Source organism: Ochlerotatus camptorhynchus, unplaced genomic scaffold (assembly GCF_037179485.1).
Source record: "Ochlerotatus camptorhynchus isolate MF236.1 unplaced genomic scaffold, CSIRO-AGI_Acam_v1.1 ptg000094l, whole genome shotgun sequence".
NCBI classification, from domain to species: domain Eukaryota; kingdom Metazoa; phylum Arthropoda; class Insecta; order Diptera; family Culicidae; genus Ochlerotatus; species Ochlerotatus camptorhynchus.
Genome location: NW_027040584.1, coordinates 4,250,609 through 4,273,196, shown reverse-complemented (window position 1 = coordinate 4,273,196; position 22,588 = coordinate 4,250,609). Strand labels below are relative to the sequence as shown.

Sequence of the window (22,588 nt, the reverse complement as noted above, 5' to 3'; positions counted from 1 at the left end):
TGCCAAGTTTTCCGTATGATTTTAGCATGTACTCTGTCTAGGTAGCTATTTACTTGGTGAAGTATTCACTTTGAATAAACAAGCCTATAAAAGCAGAAGCAGGAAATTGATATGGATTATGTGACTATGTCAGCTATGTATCAATGGAGACGCAGGGTAATCTAGTCGTATTGGAGTAATGAGCGAAATTTCTAAACATGATAATTTCAAAAAATTGTAACTCAAAAACGAAGAAAACTACATCGCAGATTTTTTTATATGTTGTGAAGAAAAGCCTAAATTAAAAAAAAAAAATATAAAAACATGTTACGGGCATTGTCTACAAACCATGAAAACCATAAAAAACAAATACAATCAAAGTTCATCTATACAAAACTCCAATTTTCGAAAACTTTTATATTTTTTCTGAAAAGCATTTTTAATAACATTTCATTTGATATTTTAATCATTCAGATCTGTTCAATGGTTCAAAAGTTATAATTTTAAAATATGCCATTTTTGGAAAAAAATAGAAAAAAGTCGTTTTTTTTGACCACCCTAACATGGAAATGATCACTCTAATGAGAAAATAAAAAAAAAATATGGGTCTAATATTTTTTGATAAGGAACAAAACTACCAATTGTTACGAAATTCTGAGAACCACTATATCGTTTTGCTATGGAATTGATAGTGATATTGATCGTATGGACAAAAAGATAAGACACACATTTTCAACTTCGGTGACATATGACATATGTTAAACCACTGGTGAAGTGCAAACATTTGCTTTTATAAGATTGTAATTGACTGATTTATTACCATCAGAAGATCAGGGTGCCAATACAGCCGAAAGCAAGATTACAAAAAAAAATGCCGACGTTCCGTATTTAGGGTTATTGGATAGGGTTTTTGATCTAATTTTCGTCCTACTAAGAACGGGGTTGAACAAAAAATTGAATATTTCTGTGAACGATGACTTCTAAATTTATTCACCTATCCATACGTACAGCTGGATTCGATAAAGAGTCACAAATTGTTGAGATATTGTTTAAAAGCTTCTTGATTCTAAATTCGTCCTATGAGTTTCAATTCCGTCCTAACGCATTGAAACGCCATTAGATTTTCTTCGTTCTACGGATAAACGTAGAAAAAGGGGATTCACAGGGAGCGCTTCTTTTGTTTGCGCTATAATAGGATTTATGTTGTAGCTAATGAACTAACGCATCTGAACAAACCTATTAGTGATTTGTACACGGTGAACTCATTGATATTATTGATCTTTTCTGATCGATAGAACGGAAATGGGCGATTACGACGAAGTAGCGCTCTACCCTATTTGATATTTTTTCCCCAAATGCAAACCGTTCAGTCCGAGACCAAATTATTAATAGATTGTCCAAAACATAATTCTTTCAGCATGCTTCGCTCATTCCATCTCCAGCCGAACTCTTCAAATCGTCCAATGTGTGTTCGATAGATTCTCTTCACAGACTTTGTGTCTTTCGGTCACTTGTTCTAAGTTTCACTCATCAAAATCCTAGCTGTGGAGACTGATTTGACCTAGCAAAGCAAACAAATAAGGGGAAGTGAAGAAGCGAGTCGATACATTACATCGGACGTTTTGAATAGTTCTGCGAGAATTTTTCGTTTTCAACGCACACTTTTGATTCATCTATAGCTATCAGCGTTGCGGATTGCTGTGATAGGAGGGCAGAACAGTTTCATTTCGCGCTATTATATATGCCCAAAATGTGGCTAATATCGTTCATCATGTGAAAATGCACAGTAAAAAGTTTTGAATACTACATTTGGCGTGAACTACCGGACAGGAGAATATGGATTGTATTACTTACAACAAGTTAACAAGATTGATGTTTTCATACAATGTTTGAAATATTTTATTATGAATTCCAACGTTGCCAAAATTTTCACTAGTTTTTCGAACTGTGTAAGAACTTATCCAAAGAATTTTTAAACCATGCCATTGCGTTCCAAGAAACCGCAAAGCACTCGCCAGCACAGTCGGTTGCAGATCGTGAGAGCGGGTAGTCTAGACTTGGTCTGGGTGTGAACTGACGCCGATGTCCGAAATTGCGCCGAAGATGGTCAAAGATCGATTGAACGAGTTACTAGAGGTCAACTAAAAAAAAATAATTTTAATTTTATAAATGACTACCTACAGCGGTGTGCTCTGTTTTAGAAAAGTGAATTCAAGGACTTGGAAGACACCTCCGTCCAGGAGCATGATCGCAAGATACTGCACAACCAGAAGCAGATCTTGCAGGATCTGAAGCAAGTGGGTGGTTCCGACATGGGCATTCAAACGATGATATTCAAATCCGTTGTAGTTTTCAGAAATCTCGAGGTGGATTGATGACTTGCAGCAGAACATCCTCGACATAGAGGTGAACCTTTTCGCTGATGAGAACGACAACGGCGACACCGGTTCGGTCAATGTCAGTCAAAGGCTAGATGAGAACGCCAACTTGTGCTTCAAAATCTTCAATGCCGTCAAACGACTGCAGGAGGATCTGGACAAACTGAAGCAGCAGCAACAGAACGATGACACGGAAGAGGAAGAGGGCTTGGTGAATCTCGTGCGACGAACGCAGTTCGATAACATTAAGACTGCCTACATTGATGCGTACTGGAAGTACAATGCGGTGGTACGCCGCTACGAGGATGAAATCAAAGATAAGAGCTTGGTCGGTGAGTATCGAACAAGCATCCCTACTGGACCTGTTACCAAATATACTGCATTAACTGATAGAACCTCAAGCCATCAAAACTTCCTCAAAGTACCAAGGCTGCAAACTGCGTGTCGATTCATGGTTCACATGGCTGGTTATCAACAATACGATGATCAATCGTTATGATTCAGCCACCATTCGAAACTTTCAAGCTTTGATTTGGAACTATCCCGAGCAAAATACATAACTGATTCTAAGCAATTTGGTTACCAAATTTTAAGATTGAGCCACTATTTGAAAGGTATGACTATCTACTTTCGATCAGAATCGACAGGGAACCGATTGGATCTTTGCTTGGTCAGTCGGGACGGGATACCCGTGAGATGTGGCTCTGCGGAAATTCTGATTCACCGGGAAAATGGACAATTCCCAGGGGGTAAATCAGCCTGTGTTGATAGTGTTTCTTGTGTATTTTTGAGTGTCGGAAGGTGCTTCTGCATGTGAGTGAAAATTAATGCTTACTGGCAAACATTTCAACGGATTTTTTTTGTTGCTCTCGCCAAAAATTTATCAATTTAAAAAATGAAATTGCAGTAAAAAAGCACACGTCTACGTAAAAAACTTACAGGAATTCAAATTCTCATCCCTGATCCTCATCCGCATCACCTGTCTAAAAGAGTGTGCAGTATATGTATGCCTGGAGTTCCACTCCCTCAACCGTTGCATTCTCATGTATGTTTGACATCCTGGCTCGTCTTCCTCTTATTCTTCTTCTTCTTCTTCTTCTTCTTCTTCTTCTTCTTATTCGTCGTCTTCTTCTTCTTCTTCTTCTTCTTTTTACTCTTCTTCTTCTCCTCCTCCTCCTTCTTCTTCTTCTTCTCTTTATTTAACGTCGATCTCTGTTCCGCAATCTAGTGCCAATCACCGACGGACATCGATTGTCATCCATTGACGACAATCGAATGTGCAGAAAGGCAGCTTCCACACCTGCGTAGGATATCGCACCCATTCAAACATACATGGGCCAAACTGATTTCCTACGCAATTAATCAATCTTTGATTTGAATTTCGCTAATAAACACCAGGAGCATTTATTATAGCAAAACTTGCTATAACAAAATGGGCATAGTTCATTTTAATAAACAAACTAACACTTCTTCCTTGTGTGTCACCTTTGTATTAAGCGCCTATGTCTAGGCCTACTGTTCGCTTTCCCTTTCATCACATAACATGTGGAACTTCATGCAAAAAGCTGACTCAAATCTGACCTCTTTTTTGTTTTGCCTCAGTGGTATAACTGGCATAGTTGGACATAGATCTGTCAAAATAAAATTTTCGTGATATCGACACTGAGCATTCATAAGGACCAATGTTAAAAACATAAATAATGGCTTCTTTCGTAAATGTCTCGAAGGTCAAAGTCGATCTACGTAAGCCACTAATTTTATCGGATAGAAGGACTCTTTCTCTACACAATCATGGTGTTGGTTTTCTTGAAGGAGTTTTCATTTTCGAGAAATTCACACAAAAAGTAATTATTTACGTTTGCTGCATTGGCCCTTACGAAAGTAAGCATTGGCGTTGACGGCGACTCTGCAACTCATTGGTAAGGAAATGTTCACCAAGTTTCACGCACATACTGATGTTTGCTTATGGGATTTTACCATAGAAGTGAAGAGTTACAAAGTGACCGAAGAGATGGTGTGACCGAATGAGATGGTGTTCGCCCGCTGTTTAAATGCTTGACGGAGTTTGACGTGTTGGCATTCTGTTTTCCGACTAGCTCGACAGGGGGCTTTCAAAGGATTTTTTAGCTAGTATTTTCAAGTCGGTCAGAAGCCAATCAAGAGCGTTGTTATTCAGTAATATCAACAATCAATACGAAACTAACGATTTCAAATTGGCTCACCACTTTAGTAGCCTATTGGTCCCAAGCAAACGATTAACGTACCCTATTCTAGTTGAAATTCTATTACTACACTATGTTTGTTTTGATTCGCTATGAAAGTTTGACAGATAACATCAGGGGTGTGTGGATTCATGCAGAACATGCAGGGGTGAGTGAAATAGCTTGGGACTGCTTGGGACCGTTGTTCTGGTACTGAGTGAGCCAAAAATAATAATGATTTTCTTCGGGACCCAGTGGTCTTAGAGTTACCTCTATGGTAATATTGCCTATTTACAGATGCATTATTTCTTCGTCTGAATAGGTGCATTGGATTCATGACGGACATTATGTTAATTGAATATAATTGAATTCAAACAATTATCGGAATGGAACGTGGCCCTTGCTTTTTCGATACAAAAGTAGAAATAGACGAAAAAGTAAAGATGGTAGCTGCTTTAAATGAACCAAAAAAAAATCGATTGAAAAATCCGGAAATCGACGCAAATTTAGCGAGAATAAAGTTCCCGTCAAAGGAACCAACATCCGTGACCATTCGACCATTTCGGACTATATTACTGAGGCTTCAAGAGAGTTTTTTTTTCTGTAATGAACATCTCCACCGATTTTCTCGGTGAAAACCCTGAACATTGAGATTTAAATCAAGATTATCTTAGAGGTAAGTAAATATAACAAATCATCAAGATCAAAGTTATTTTTTGTTGATGTGTCATGTTCATGAAAATGTATTCGCTGTTACCAACCGAAAGAGAGTGATATATTTTCATAAACATTGTTTCGATTTTTAACAAAAAAAGTGCTTTAAAATTTGTAACGATCAGGAATTTTGCATGAATTTGTATATAATTTAATAGGTTTAAATTATTGAATTAAATTCCTTAGGGTAGGCAGTAGGAAGACACAAGCATTTTTGCTGAAATCTTTCCTAAGGCGGGTCCATTTAATTGATGGATAAGGTAGGAAAGAGACAACGGCACTTCTATCGGCCAAGTTATCTTTCGTGTTTTTGGACTCACGAAAGTACACGATGGGTTTCGGGAAAAGATGGACTTCCGGTCCGTCCGAGTCTTACATTTCCTTAATCTGAGTATTCACAGGCTCGACCTTTTCGTCCGTGACTTTCCACCAATCTAGAAGTGTGCGCGTTTGTTCGTGTCCGTTAGTGTAGCGAAAATTTAGTTAGAACCTAAAGTGTGCGTGAATTAGAGGTGTGCGGTAGGAGATAGTTGCTAAGAAAAAAAAGTGTTGTACCTACATTCCGCAGCAACCAATTGCGCACCCAAGCGCGATTCTTCTCCCCGTCGGACGGAATTTCCCGGCATTTGCCAACCGGCCGGAAGCGGACAGGTCCGTCAACACATCGGTCCGAGGAGGCTCGAGGGACCTCCACGTGGACAGGATCCACGCGCCGGCTCGTCATCAAAACCGGCACGGCATAGTAACCGCCATCGCATTGGCGTGTGAAACGCCGAACCGCCATTTGCCACCGTCATCAAAGGGGTGACGCTTTCTCTACGGTCATCGAACGCGACACCGAGTGCATCGAACCCGCCAACCGGTCATCGACTGTGACCGTTGGCCGAAACCCACGTAAGCTACAACAAGCCATCATCTGGTGAGTCAACCAATCTTTGATTTTTTGTGGAGTGTGGCGTCCGGTGAGGGCGCCACGGAGTTTTTTTTGCCAGTCCTAAGGCTGATGTAATTTGGGTCGAGTTCCGTGACGATTTGCCGAAACTCGTGACTCGTCAATTCCGCCAAAAGCATGCGCGCGTAATTCGACGCGGCAAATCTTGTCACCAGGAGCACATGCCTTGGAAGAGCTGAGCTACCGATTTGTGACGACACTCAACAACACATAACACTGAGCACATGAGTACATGAGAGACAAAACGAGAAGGAGAGTATGCTAGGGAGAGAGAAAAACCGCACACAGTAGGAGAGCGAATAGGGACGAACACACAGAAACAGAAATAAAACGAACTTTGTACAATGTAAATAAACAGTGAGAGGCACTCCATATATCGTCGTTCATGTTATTAATAAATGTTGTTTTCACATTCCAAATCTCCCTAGCTTAATTATTTGAATGTGTTTGACATCACTCCGCGTTCGTGTTAGTTTTCGTAGCCCGTCCTCTTGTTGAGTTTGAATGGTGGGAAGTACATTCCACTACCAGATTGGGGAGACGTCTAGTGGCAGGTGACGGGACTGACCAATGATGAGGAGTTCTCTCTCGTAGAGTTTTAGGGTATGCGTGAGCTCTACCGTTTCTCTGAGTGACTTTCTTGAGTGAGAATCCATGGGGATAATAGGGAATTCCCGTTTGGCCGTTTAGTTGGAAGCTGGCTTGCCTGATCCGTAAATCCTTTCTAGGAAACTTAATGGACTCGCCCTTAGGAGAGTCTCAACCGGGCAAATTCACATTGGGCGTGTGGTCTCCCTTGGGGAGTGGCGCTTAAGCCACACGTTTTAGAGACAGATCGTCCGGGCTAGCTACAAATTATTGAAAGTGACGGCGGTTCTTTTCCACTTAAGAGCGCAGCAGCGAGTTCAAGCTCTTGGGGTTGTGAATGATGCAGCGGGAAAGGGCAGTAAAGCTTGTTTCCGACCTCAACAACTCGGTAACCAAGAATCCCGAACCAGTCTTGTAAGCAGTAACGGTAGTCGACACATTTTCTGTGATAATCGACTGACTTTGTCTCCGACACTTGCAAAACAAACTATCATAGGACAGTACCAAACTATACTGTCGTATGACAGGCTCTGTCATATGACACTGTCGCCGAAGACCGTCACGAATGTATGCATTTTAGTTTTTCTTATAATAAGAGCTGCTTATGTTGTGCTTGTGTGAATTCTGAAAATACCAAGCAATGATGTCTTAGTAATACCATTTCTGATCAGACATGGTTAAATTTACACCAAATTGAGGAATTAGAACAAAATCACACATGTCATATGATAGTTATTTGATAATTTTCTTTTTGCTCGAATGTTATTCTACCGTTTGTATTGTGTGAGAGAGACGACTGTAGAGCATGAGTGTACAAATACAAACATACTGTCGCGCACGACAACGAAACAAGTGTAGTAAAAAATGTCAACGGTTTCAACCTCTGTCCCGAACAACATGAATACCTACAGCAAGTTGTGGAGTACCACCGAAAAATGAAGCCGATGAAATATTGAAGTCTGAGCAGCAGCACATCGACTAAAAACCAATCAGATTGAAATGAAATTCCGAATATTAATAATTACTGCCACTGTACCACACTGAACCAAAACATCCGCCATACTTCGAATGATTATTGCATTGCTCGAGCCCTTTAACAATATGCATTCGAATTTCGGATGATTTTCTGATGGATGAACATCCATATGACTGTCATCCAAATACAGGATGATTTTCGTTTGAAAATTAGCTATAAAACATACTCAGAGGACAAACTTTTAAGAATAGTGTGACATGCAAGTGCTTTTAATAAGATTTATAATTTGATTATCTACAATTCCATACTGCATAGTCATGAAGCCATTCCATTATGGATACAAAAATTTTTCGTGGTGGAGAAAACCTCCTCCACCACGAATTAGCCAAACATTGGTTTTCACCTTTTACCTATGTTCGTAACAGCTCTGATAGCGATGCATATGCTTCCACCTTGTTTGTCAGCTCAGATCAGCAAATGACGTTTGATAGAATTATTTACATCATAGTTTTGAATGATTTGCGTTATTGGGCTGAACCAATACCATATGCATTTCCATTTAGTATGACAGTCATTCTGCAGAGAGCATTACGCATTTCAACTGAAGGCCCTATCCCTTCTCATAACAAGTTTCATCCAGTATTCGAGAGGAAAATCATCTGATTTCAAAACAACCGTCATCCGGTTGCAGCTATCATTCGAAAAAGCGATTTCGGTGTTTTGTTTTGAATGGTCTGAGGTTTCATTCGATCGGAGGATGATGTTTGTGTACAGTGCACGCGCACCACACCCATTGTGCGTACGTAGCGTACAAGCAGCTGAAAGATGCAACACACCCGCTGTCAAACCAGTGCAGCATAACAATTTGTACGTAGTGTAAATAAATCAGTTGAACTACGTACTCCGTCGCGTCTGCACTCGAATTCTCATCGTATCGTTTTTCTGTGGTGTTTCCGAACGATTTCTAGGAGAAAATCCCGTGTACATTTTGATTGGTTGATTAAGGATTCCAACAATTCATTCCTTTGAATAAAAGTGGTCAAGTGCTTAAACATAAATTTGGTCCTTCGAGCCGTGCTATCCATCTTGACCACTGCGTGATGGGGAAGGAAATAGCGAGGCTGGACATTTCGTTCATCGGGACTGATTTCTCGCCTGTGTCCTAACGCCAAATATTCGTGGATGAACTTCTGGTACATTGCCTTCTTCTCAGGATCTCGGGTTAGCGACCGTTCTAAAGCGTAGAAACGTCGCGTAGCGTTGTACCAGTTGTCATCTAGCTGCAACAGGAGTTCTTCTCGCTTCGGAAGTAGGACAACGTAGCGGCCATCGGAGTTTCGAGTTGTGTTCTTGAGGAAGTGTTCTTCGCAGAAACGTTCGGACGGAGACCAGCCTTTTGTCTTTTGAACCTCCTCCAACTGCCAGAAACGGTTGACCAACTCGTCGATTGTGCAGGAATTTCAGCTACGTGTTCCTAGACACGTTCTCAGTTCAGGTTACGCACGCCTGGAAATTCACGGCTTCAGCGATGCATCAGAAGCTGCATACGGGGTCTGTCTGTACCTTCGGTCAATCACTTCTGCTGGATGCTGCACAACTCGACTCTTGATGTCGAAATCCAAGGTCGCTCCGATAGACACCAAAAGCATTCCTCGACTCGAGTTATGCGCTGCTCAACTTCTGTCCAAACTATTGGTACAAGCCAAGGACAGTGTTGATATTTCCGCCACGATCTACTTGTGGACTGATTCGACCATAGTGTTGAATTGGCTCTCGGCAACACCGTCTACGTGGAAGACGTTTGTGGCCAATCGTGTGGCTGATATTCAGGAGCTCACCACTCATGCTGTCTGGAACCATGTTCCGTCCAAAGAAAATCCAGTGGACCTCATATCTCGGGGCATGAACCTCAACGAACTTGAAGAAAACTCACTATGGTGGCACGGACCGCACTGGCTTGGAACGCTAACTATTCCATGGCCTACTAAGTACGCCCCCACAACATCATTTCCGTTGGAGGAATCTGAAACTCGCAAGATCGTCGTTCTTCCAGCCGTCGAAGATGAAACGCCCAACGAGTTAGTTTCCCGGTACTCCAGTCTTCGTCCGCTGCTTCGGATTGGTTCGCTGGTACGACGGTTCGCCGAGAATTGTCGTCGCCACAAGAATCTCCAAGATCCTCTTGTTGGTCCGCTCAACGTAGCTGAAATCGATCAAACGCTGCTAGCCTTAGTTCGCCTAGCTCAAGAGCAGCATTTTGAGAAGGAAATCCGTCAGCTTTCCACTATTGGTCAAGTGGATTGGAAATCCAAGCTCTGCTATCTTCATCCACAGCTCGTGGACGGTATAATTCGTGTTGGCGGCCGGTTGCACAATGCACGAATACCGATTGAGGAGAAGTACCCGATCGTTCTCCCAGCCAAGCACCAACTGACCGCAATGATTGCAACGAAGAAACACCAGAAGACGCTCCACGCAGGACCGGGGCTACTGCTTTCGTCCCTTCGTCAACGATTCTGGCCTCTTGGCGGCCGGAATTTAGTTCGCCAGAACGTGCACCGATGCGTGACTTGCGTGCGAGCGAAACCGAAATCACTCGAGCAGTTGATGGGACAACTTCCTCCTGTGTGGGTCAACCAGGCGTACCCATTCCAGAATGTCGGCATAGACCTTGCCGGCCCGATCTACGTGCGCACTTCGTTAAGAAACAAGCGCAGTCCGTTCTTCAAGGCGTACATCGTGGTCTACATATGCCTCGTAACCAAAGCTGCTCATCTCGATCTTGTGTCCGACCTGACCAGCGTAGCATTCATTGCCAGCCTGCGGCGATTCAGCGGTCGCAGAGGAAAGCCTGCACACGTCTACTGTGACAACGCGACAAACTTCGTTGGAGTAAAAAGGGATCTGGAAGAGTTACGAAAAGTATTCCTCTCACAGCAGCACAAGGAGTCAGTAGCACGAGAGTGTACATAAGATGGCATCCAGTTCCATTTCATCCCACCACGTTCGCCTTCGTTTGGTGGAATCTGGGAGGCCTGCGTAAAATCAGTCAAGACCCTACTTCGCAAAATTCTCGGCAATACCCACCTCACCTCACCACCACCCCATCCCGATCAGCAAGACGTTCCTGAGACCCGCTTGTCCCGGTGGAGACGAGTACAGCAGCTCACTCAACATTTTTGGTCCCGTTGGCACAAGGAGTACCTGGCTACGCTTCAAAACCGTTACCGCTGGAATCAAGCTCTCGACAACCTCGCCGTCGGTTCCATTGTTGTTCTCAAGGACGAGAATGTTCCGCCACAGAAATGGCCTCTCGGGCGCGTGATCACCATCCATCCCGGCACAGATGGGCTAGTTCGGGTTGCCACAGTAAAGACAAACTCCGGAACAACCAAGCGCGCCATTTCCAAGTTGTGCTTACTTCCGGTTGAGGTTGATCCTGCCACCGTAGTGTCGAATGTTGTTCAAACCATCGGTATTCCGGCTAAAACGTCGCCTGAAGAAGGCCCTCGCTCAGGGAACAGAGCCGCCGGACGAGTTCCCGGCCCTTGCTCAGGGAACAGAGCCGCTGGACGAGGTCCCGGCCCTTACTCGGGGAAATGAGTCGCCAGACGACATCCTGGCCCATGCTCGGGGGAATCGAGTGGTTCGTGGTACATCTGTAAAGAGTCAAGCTCGCCGTGTGGGTTCGTGGAACCCATATGGCTCGGACTTGACGCAAGTGAAGTACCCGCTCTTTTCATTTTTTCTTATCCAACAATTCGCGTACAGATGTTCCTCCTTTATAGCACACCGTCCTGCACAATCTTGGTTGTCATCTTTATTCCGGAAGCTGTGAGGGAGCCTGTCCTGAAAACCTGTACCAATCAGAACCCGTGTATCAACATCACCGTATAAGACGTCGTAGAAGTTCCACCGCCAGTGACCGATGAACTCCCCAAAATTTCATTGGCGGCCGGAATGTTTAAAACCAATCAGATTGAAATGAAATTCCGAATATTAATAATTACTGCCACTGTACCACGCGCACCACACCCATTGTGCGTACGTAGCGTACAAGCAGCTGAAAGACGCAACACACCCGCTGTCAAACCAGTGCAGCATAACAATTTGTACATAGGCTGTGGTCCATTTGGTGAATTTTCACTTAAATTTGACACTTCGAAACTAAATTATAATGTTCGAAAATCCCTCTGTTGTTGATCGGCCAATTTTCGAGAAGGTGTGTGTCAAAATTGATTCCTTGTCTGTCAGATATAAGTCTGCTGGAATAGCAGGTTAATTTGGAAATTTTCCATCTGTCAAGTTTAAGTGAAAATTCGCCAAATGGAACACAGCCATAGTGTAAATAAATCAGATGAACTACGTACTCCGTCGCGTCTGCACTCGAATTCTCATTGTATCGTTTTTCTGTGGTGTTTCCGAACGATTCCTAGGAGAAAATCCCGTGTATATTTTGATTGCACTATAGCCTTTAGGTAGGGAACTCATTTATACATTCTACACGCTATTTGAAAACTACCCACATTTGACAAATGAACAAAGTCGATCAGATTAATGTCGATGTTGTCCATTTGTCAACTTTTCAGTCCCAACACAGTTTACCCATTTTTGGGTAGGTTCAGTTTTGACCGATCTGGGTGGATTCTACTCAAATTTGGGTAGTTTTGAAATAGCGTGTAGATGTACGTGGTATCATGAACCGATTGAAGGTAGTGAATTCAGTGCCCATATTTCAAAGGGGCGTAATTGCTTTTGTAAACAATGGCTTTAGCTATCGATTTCTCGCAAATAAAAGTCCATCCCTTCAAATTAACAATGCTAGCTGGCAAAGTAAACATTCCTCTACCTGCTGGTGTCATTAATCTTCATGAGTAAGTTTTAATTCACGAGAAATCGACGGCTAAAGTCATTGTTTACTAATACAATTACGCCCCTTTGAAATGTTGACACTGAATTCTTATTACGTGTTTTCATTATTAGGCTGGTCTATAAAAGTGTATTTAATACTAATTAATTATTTAGCAAGAAATATAAATATAACAATTAACGACATTCATGCTCGTTACACATTGTCGAGAACCAGCCATGCCAACCTGGGTACTGCGGAGTCGATCGATTTTATTTTGTAAGCCAATGGAAAACTGCTTGAAAATTTCAGAAGTTTAAAACTGTTTTGCTCATTCTCAGTTGATTCCCGCCAAAAATTCTGAGCCAGGAGTGCTCGGGCCCCCCCTAATAAAAATAACCATAAAAGAGAGCGTAACGACGTGTTCGGGGTACCATCCAAACCATTTGTGGGATAGTTTACCCATCCGTGATACAGTTCGTTTATGGTATTTGTTTATTAGGGCCATGACTCTATCAATTATTGCAATTGAAAATTCAGGTTAATCATAAACACGAGGCTGGTTTTCATACTTTCACCACTGAGCCTGTTGGTTTTTGACTTTGAGCTTGAAATTAATAATGTATTATGAAAAGTATGGATCATTTTTATGAGTTTACAATGCTTGACGATAGATAAGAACAGTAACTGCCTTTAATGCTTCTTAATGCTTTTTAATCTCTCTTAAAGCTTTGAAGCATCCCTCGTTATGTTGATAGAATACATTAGTAACCTTTTATGACGCAAATGCGCCCTTGTTGGTTAAAATCGTGTCTCCAGAAAAACAAAAGAGTGAGCTATGTAGTATATTTGCTTGTTACAATCTTCTCAGTGTCATCGTCCGAGGACCTCACGGCTCTACCACCGCCATACGGCGACGACGACAACAACGAAGGCAACACCTCGGATCCAATGCTGACTGATCAGGATAACCTCAACCATCTTCAAACATTCGCCACCGTTGACGAGACCCGTGGCACTCTGGACGCCGTCGTGGATCGGCACCAGGAGCTGGTATCGGTGGAACAATCCTTGCTTGAAATGCGGGACCTGTTTGTCCTGTTCTCAACCCTGGTGATGGATCACGGTAGTATACTGAATTTAGCCGAGGGGTACGTTCAGGTGGCCTCGGAACATGTGGCCAAAGCGGCAGAGGATATCAAGCAGGCTCGAAAGTTCTACACCCGGTCGAACAACTACAAATGGCTCTGCTTCAGTATGACCCACTGTTTGTCGGTGGTGCTGGTGATATTGATAATGATTGCGGTGTGTATGGCAGTAAAGATATTCCTGCTTTGAAGCAAATAGCGTTGTTTTATGCTGGAAAGAAATCCGATCTACATACTTTTTTTTATCTAGTTCGTTTACTTGTGAGGCTCAATCGCGTTAGCTTTACGGAGTCGATAATTCATTGTTTCTTGTTTGTAACCAAATTCACTTAATTCTATGTCTAGTAGGAGTTGGGCCGAATACTCGTGGCTTACCCGCGGTTAGATGGGTACATTGTCGAAGGATAGGAATAGGGGAGGAGCTGGAGGATAGGGTTCTGTTATCTCATCAGAGCGATGTCGCCAGTATGAACGGTAGTGTGGTTCTAGATTCGTCTGGAGTTCAACCGGCTATGGTGACCACTGGGCGACGATAAGACTCATCGAGACGGGAGACAAGACAAACAAAAACTAATAAAGAGAGACAAAATACAAAGGAATTAAATTCTTATACTAGACATTTGCAGAAACACATAAATCGACTGCATATAGCAGAGATCGCGGGTACCTAACACGTCTCTGATAGGAATATAGGGTGTCTACCTTGGGCCTCGAGGGTATTCAAAAGTCGCTCTCCGGCGGCGTCATTATCCGTACATTGCCAAACTGCGTGATCGATGTCATCGTAACCGTTTCCACAACGACAGATGTCCACGAGGTTTATTCTATGGAGATGCGCATATAGCGAGTAGTGGTTGGACATAAGTATACTCATCACGCGAATGAAGTTACGACTTAAGTCCAAGCCTTTAAACCACCCTCTCGAAGAAACATTAGGAAGAATTAAATGTAACCACCATTAAATTCTCATACAAGACATTTACTATACATACAAGTTTTATTTTGCATTTGCATATAATTACAATTTTAGATTTGTTAAGATAAATAGTTTACCTAATTTAAAACATTGAATTGTATAAACTTGACGAATCATACATTTAACATAGTAGTGGTTACAGTGTCGCTTGACCTAACAACCACTGCCTGCAACTAATGTTGGAGGGGCCGGCAGGGCTGATTACGGATAGAAACTAACATAACTCTAACACTAAAATGATCTCGAAACTACCGCTCATTCATTGCACTTTAAGTCATAAAGAAGTTTTATTTATTTTCGGTGGACATGGGCAAAACAAATTGGATTCTTTTATATAAATGTAATTCTAAAAAGGACCTAGATTATTTAATAGTCCAATAACCTCAAGTCCGCGCTCGGTCACAATTTGTATTGTGATTAGTCAACACTCAATGGGTAAAGTGTACTATTTGAGATGAATTTGAAACAAACGGAACTTGCAGTGTAGAATGATTTCTGAATGGAAAACACAGTGTCACAGTGTAGGTGGACATTTTATTTTACACTCACTATATTGTAATGTTTGAATCAGAGGCAGAGCGCGGAGGCGATAATGTTTGCACCATCGTACAAATAAGGTTCCCGTTTCACCTGTGCATACAATGCCTTGGTTTTTTTAAATCGATGAACCCCGCGAAACATACGAAAATCCACGAACCCCTTATTTTATCTGTCAAACTTTCACAGCGAATCAAAACAAACATAGTGTAGTACTAGAATTTCGACTAGAATGGGGTACGTTAATCATTTGCTTGGGACCAATAGGCTAGTCAAGTAGTGAGCCAATTTAAAATCGTTAGTTTCCACCGGTTGGTAGTAGGCTGTGTATAAAAGAAAATGATTTACTTAGTTTGACAGTTGCACTATGACGAAGTGGCAGCGTATTCGTGATTTGTCCCACGCGCAAATGTCACAAAAAGACATTTCAATCGCCGTGGGAGTGTACCGGTGCACCGTCAAAAAGGGTTTTAGACCGAGAAAAGAAAGGACAACTATCCGCGAAGGTGGCCACAGGTCGTCCGAGGACAGCTCGGGTTCCGAGGGTTATCGCTGCTATCAAAAGGAAGATTCGGGTGAATCCAGTGCGTTCAATAAGGAAAATGGCAAAGGAACACGGGATCAGTGACTTTACGGCACGGAAGATCGTAAAGGAAGATTGCGGGGCGAAGTCGAGGGCACGGAAAAAACTCACATGATTACCAACCGCATCCGGGAGCTACGAGTCAAACGATGCAAGAAAATCTTGAATTTCCTCAAGCGAAAAAAAAATCCGGTAATCCTGTTCACCAATGAGAGCATGTTTACCGTCGATCCCGTATCAAATTCCAGAACCGACCGGTATATTAGCTCTCTTCCGGTAGAAGACGTGGCCGACGAGCACAAGAACGTGTATTTGTCCAAGCATCCTGCTAGCGTTATGCTGTTTGGATTGGTGGCTTCCGATGGCAAAAAAATTGACCCGGTTTTCATTCCAGCAGGCGACAAGGTCAACACGGAAGTCTACATCGGGATTTTAAGTAAGTATGTTCTTCCGTAGATCAAATAACAGTACGGTCCGAAGCCAAATGTTGTATTTCAACAAGATGGGGCTCCGTGCCACACCTCGAACCGCACTCAGAAGTGGTTGCAGGAACATCTTCCGTTCTGGGCGAAGGATATGTGGTCGCCATCCAGCCCCGATATTAATCCGCTGGATTACTAAATATGGTGCGTCATGAAGGCCAAGGCCTGTTCTAAACGCCACCCGAGTACAGCAAGCCTCAGACAAACATTGGTCCGTACCTGGAGAGAAATGGATCCAGACTACATTATTAGAACCTGCCGTGCATCCCGGAAGCGTGTGGAGCCGTAATTGCTGCAAGTGGAAACTCGATCGATGATTAACATATAGCGAATTTGTTTATTATTCAGTTCCAACCTGGATCGGGTATTAAAATCGGCTCTGCTTGTTTTCTAACAAACGTCAGTTTGATCGTTTGTTTTTTAAACCTACCTCAGGTTCAGGTTCGCACTGACAAAAAGTTCGGTTTCTCACTGGGTTGGAACTGGTTCCAACCCCGATAATAAACAAATTCGCTAATAGTTTAAGACTCTGAGACTCTGGATAAATAAAAAAAAAACTCGAAAACTAAATTTTTGAAAATGGTGGAAACATTATCACGCATACGGTATATATTCTTTGGTGTTTCCTAGCGGATAATCAAGTAGGTGTTCACTGATTCAAAGAATGGATGGGATAAACATTGAGCTGTCCAAAGTTGGGCGTTGTTGAACTTGTGGTACTTGCACAACATTTTATATGAGTATCCAAGTACCACATAGTCACAAAGTAGTTTTGAATGTGGGTTCAGAGTGAAACAATGCCACTGAGACACAATATGGTAACTTGGGTATTCGGATAAAACTATTACTTATACTTATATATATATAAAAAAACTAATCCTGGGTGTATCTCTTTTTCGTTTGCATTTCGGATGGTGAGCGAACATGACGAAGAATAAGAAGATGGCTTTATCACAGAGCCCCGTCTCGGAACGAGTGTATTGTTGATGGACCTGGTCTACGATTCAAGATTGGTTTCTGTAATGATAAGTATCACGATCTTCATCGAAATGTAAGTATTATTGATAATAACCTCGTATATGTATATATCAACTCAACTCGTATACATATTGAAATACATGTATAAAAGGGAAGGGACGGTCCAACAGGGCACCCGATTGAAGCGATTTGGACGGGGAGAGTGGGAATGCCAACTCCTTGTTGATAAAATTTCGTGGATAAAGGGCAGGTCCTTCTTCCCACTTATTCGGGCATCTTCCTGTTTGTAGGCTTGTCTTTTTAACCAATTGGCTGATCAAGTTGCTGGAAGAAGATTCTTTATTGTTGCATAGATGCGTATTGGCGACTTTGCTTATCGATCTACCCAATCCATTTTTGGCCCTTCATAATAAGAGTGCATACAAGTAACCAACCATCCCTCGCCTTACCTTTCTTTATTACATACTTTGATCTTGAACGCCATGCATTTTTGGCGCACCTTTGTATTCAAATACAGATAAATAAATCTCATTCGCTATTAGTACTCTGAACGATAAACTTGTGTTTTCTTTGTTCTCTCTGGCAATCGGTAGTTCCTCGTTCCGCGTATTATAACCTATTGCGCCGCTCTTTAGGTTATGGGCCCAGATCATGGAAGATAAAAATAAGATTGTCGCGTTCGATGGTGAGGGATTCCATAACTGGAAGTTCCGCCTCGAGACCGTGCTGGACATGCACGATTTGTTGGACTGTCTGCAGCGGGAAGTGAACGATATCGAAGAGCTCCGCGATGTGGAAAGTGAATCGGCAGCAGCGCGTGTGGAACGGAATAAACAAATTGTACAGAGAAGAAAACAAGAGAAAAAGTGTAAATCGATTATTGTGCAAGCGATCGCGGATAGCCAGCTCGAGCTAATTAAGGAGTGCCAAACCCCGAAGCAGATTTGGGAAACATTGAAAAACGTTTTCGAGCGAAAAGGTGTTGCCGGTCAGCTGTACGTCAGGAAGCAGCTCCTCACATTGCGTTATGTGGAGGGGGCTGGAAAGACGATGGCGGAACACCTGGTGAATTTCGATAAGTTGATTCGTGAACTCAAGGGAAGTGGTGCAAATGTCGAGGAGTCGGATGCGGTGTGTCATTTATTATTGACACTACCCCCGTCGTTCGATCCGGTTGTGACGGCGATCGAAACCCTTCCGGGCGGAGTCACGATGGACTTTGTCAAGAAAAGGCTTCTGGATGTGGACATGAAAAAGCGAAATCTCGAATCGCGTGGTGAAACGAGTGGCGGCCATGATGGCGTTGCTATGGCTACGAGCCGATTTGCGAAGAAGAAGATCAAGTGCTTTTTGTGTGGAAAGCTTGGCCACAAGAAAGCCGACTGCCGAGTGGTGAAATCGGGTTATCAGAGTAGTACGAAGCCGAAAAACGAAGTGAGCAAACAAAAGGCTCATGTTGGTGTTAGTGAAGAGCAGCCGGAGATTGCATTTTTGACGGCGGAAAGTGGTGAATTTGTAAAAGTGGGGTGGTTCATCGACTCTGGTGCCACCGACCACATGCTAAAGGACGCTGACTGTTTTTCGTCATTGCGGCGTCTGGATTCGCCAGTGGAAATAGTGGTTGCAAACGGGCAGAAGCTTCGTGCTGAATACGGTGACGTCACGCTTTATACGGTCGTCGGTGGTGTAACGAAAAAGTGTACGGCGAAAAAAGTGCTTTTCTTACCGTGTCTCAGCTGCAATCTTTTTTCGGTAAAACGAGTTGTGAAGGCTGGACTGAAAGTTTGTTTTGACGGCGAGAAAGCAGAAATCGTGAAGGATGGTGTTGTTACCGCCGTTGGCTGGCTAAAAGGGAAGTTATACGAACTGGACATCTATTGCAAACCTAGTAAGATGGGAGCTGCTATGGTATCAGGAAAGGTATCACGTAGTGCGTTGTTATGGCATCAGCGTTACGGTCATGTGGGTTGCGATAGTCTCCGCGAACTGGTGAAAAACGAGATGGTAAACGGTCTGCAATTGAAGAAATTAGACGATGATGTGGTGATTTGTGAGCCGTGCTTGTCGGGTAAGATCGTTCAGTTGCCGTTCACTCCGAGTGAGGACAGGCGGTCGTCGCGGGTACTGGAATTAATCCATAGTGACGTATGTGGTCCAATGAAGCCGGTGACATGGGACGGAAAAAGATTCGTGGTTTCGTTTATTGACGATTATTCGCATTTCACGGTTGTGTTTTTGCTGGAGACGAAAGACCAAGTGTTCGAACGTTTCCGGGATTACGAGGCCTTAGTAACTGCTCGGTTCGGCTCTAGAATTGCGAGGCTTCGTACCGACAACGGGGGTGAATATGCGAACGAAGAAATGCGCGAGTTTTGCCGGAAGAAAGGAATTGCCATGGAGTTCACCGTGCCGTACACGCCGCAACAAAACGGCGTATCAGAGCGGATGAACCGCACGTTGATGGAGCGTGCCCGTGCTTTACTGGCGGAGAGCGGATTCGAGAAGGAAATGTGGGGTGAGGCTGTGTACACGGCCACGTACCTCACAAATCGGTGCCCCACATCGGCGGTGGATGAGAAGAAAACTCCCTATGAGTTGTGGAATGGAAGAAAGCCGGACGTGAAGAAACTCAGAGTGTTCGGTAGTGGCGCGTACCTTCACATTCCGAAGGAGTTAAGATCAAAATTGGACGCAAAGTGCAAAAAGTTGTATCATGTCGGATACACGGTAAATGGATACCGTCTTTGGGACTGTGAAAAACGAAAAATTGTTAGTGGAAGAGACGTTGTGTTCGATGAAAACTTGTTGTTCGGAAAACAATCCCAAGTGGAAGTGAGTGTTCCAAAGACGGTAGACCTAGGTGTTGACGAACTGAATGAACAATCAGTGGTTCCGGAAGAAGAAGAAGAAGAAGAAGAAGTAAACAGTGATAACAGCAGTTCCCATGAATCGGATTCTCACGACGATGCGCAGGTTGATGAGCAGCACATCTCAGCTAGGCGAAGCGGGCGTGCACGACGAGAACCGGCGTGGTTCGATTGCTACGAAATGACGTGCGGTTTGGCTATGTGTGCTGAAAATTTTGTGGAAGATCTGCCGACCACGGTGGAAGGTCTGAAGCAGCGTAGTGACTGGCCGAAATGGAAGTCTGTCGTCGCTGAGGAAATGGAGTCGTTGGTAAAGAACAACACCTGGACGTTGACGTCACTGCCAAAAGGTAGGAACTTGATTGATTGTAAATGGGTTTTTAAAATAAAAAGGAGTGGGTCTGGAGAGATCGACCGCTACAAGGCCCGTTTGGTAGCAAGGGGATTCTCGCAACGGAAAGGGCTCGATTATGAGGATACCTACTCTCTTGTTGCTAAGCTCACTACATTGCGGACACTCTTGGCTATCGTGAACCACAGCGGAATGCATCTTCACCAACTCGATGTGAAGACGGCGTTTTTAAATGGAACAATCCAGGAGGACATCTACATGCGCCTGCCCGATGAGTTTGGTGCTGGTTCACTTGTGGCTAAGTTGCAAAAATCATTATATGGCCTTAAGCAAGCATCAAGAGCATGGAATGCTCGATTCCATGATTTCGTTACTGGCTTGGGATTTAAGCGCAGTGGAGCAGATAACTGCTTGAACGTTGCTAAGATACAGAACGAGATCGTCATTCTTGCAATTTACGTGGATGATATACTTATTGCATGCCATTCTCTAGATGTTCTGGTCAAAATAAAAAGGACATTGGGCAACGAGTTTGAAATGACGGATCTAAAGGAAGTCAGCACGTTTTTGGGATTAACGATTGAACGCAACAAAAAGGACGGTGTACTGAAAATCGGTCAAAGGTTGTACCTGAAAAATCTTTTGAGCCGTTTCGGTATGAGCGAGTGTAAACCTGTCAAAACACCGTTGGCTACTGGTTTGAAGCTGGAGAAATGTACCGATACGACGAAGTTCACTCAACACCCTTATAGAGAACTTGTAGGTTGCTTGATGTACGTTACAGTCACTTCGAGACCCGATTTATGTCTGGCGGTGAATTATTTCAGCGGTTTCCAGAGCTGCGCTACCGATGAACACTACTGTCATCTCAAACGTGCAAAGCTACTAGAGGGATTCGCCGATGCTGATTGGGCGGGAGATATCGTCGACCGTAAGTCTTTGTCAGGATAAGTATTCAAGATACGAGGGGCTACCGTATCGTGGTCCACAAGGAAGCAGGTGTCTGTGGCGTTGTCGTCGGCTGAAGCCGAATACGCTGCTCTCACCATGGCAGTTACCGAAGCGATTTGGCTACGAGTTTTGCTGCGAGATCTGGAAGAACGTGTTGCTGATCCAACGATAATATACGAAGATAACCAGGCGTGCATTCGTGTAGCGGAAAGTGATAGGCTGGCCAGGCGATTGAAACACGTAGATGTGCGTTTTCATTTTTTTTTTTTTTATAATTACTTTATTTGTACAGGCTCAATCGAATAAACTTTACAGAGCCGAGTTATCCTTTGCGTTATACATTATTACTGTCTTAAATTTAAGGTTAAAGGAACTGGACCGAGTACTCGCGGTTGTCTCGAGGTTAGTGGAGATTTACAATTTTTTGGATGGGAAAAGGGAAGAAGGAGGTTTGAAATGTGGTTTACGATACAACTATTTAATTAATCCTAAAGCATGAAATTATTTCTATTCATCTTGAAAACAAACATTGAAAAAAAAAACCCACACGTACAAAATACAAACTAAACACAAGGTTAATCTAACTTACAATCTAAGGTTAATATCCTTAAAGTAAACATATATGAGTTTCATAAACTCCAGATCGCGTCTAGCCAAAATATCCCGAACTGGAACATTAGGTTGTCTACCTCGAGCCCGAAGGGAATCATAAAAATGTGATCTGACTCCACGATACTCCGCACAAGACCAAAGGATGTGATCAGCGTCCTGGTAACCTTGTCCACATTCACAGAGATTGCTGTCTCCCAACCCCACACGGAACAAGTGAGCGTTTAGACAATAGTGATTGGACATGAGACGAGACATCACGCGTATGAAGTCTCGACTCAAGTCCAACCCTTTGAACCATGCAAACTTCGACACCTTAGGGATAATTGAATGTAGCCATCGTCCCAAGCTCCCTTCACTCCATTGATGTTGCCAGCTAACGAGCGACTGCTGACGATAAATAGAGAAAAATTCACTATAGGCGATCTGTCGATCATAAATGTCGCCTTCCATAGCGCCCACCTTCGC

The 22,588-nt window shown here is 43.2% G+C and overlaps 2 protein-coding genes across 2 annotated transcripts; both read left to right on the top strand.

Annotated features, from left to right (window-relative positions):
* The first annotated feature begins 2,074 nt into the window (after nt 1-2,074).
* Nucleotides 2,075-6,040, top strand: LOC135698801 (interaptin-like). The gene is made up of 4 exons (XM_065218933.1): nt 2,075-2,115; nt 2,181-2,276; nt 2,329-2,689; nt 5,841-6,040. The coding sequence occupies exons 1-4, from the start codon at nt 2,083-2,085 to the stop codon at nt 6,038-6,040; spliced, it is 690 nt and encodes a 229-aa protein (XP_065075005.1). The 5' UTR covers nt 2,075-2,082.
* Nucleotides 6,041-9,396: 3,356 nt separating this feature from the next.
* Nucleotides 9,397-10,761, top strand: LOC135698800 (uncharacterized). Its single transcript, XM_065218932.1, has one exon. It carries the CDS (start codon nt 9,397-9,399, stop codon nt 10,759-10,761), a length of 1,365 nt encoding a protein of 454 aa, XP_065075004.1.
* The last annotated feature ends 11,827 nt before the right edge of the window (nt 10,762-22,588 follow it).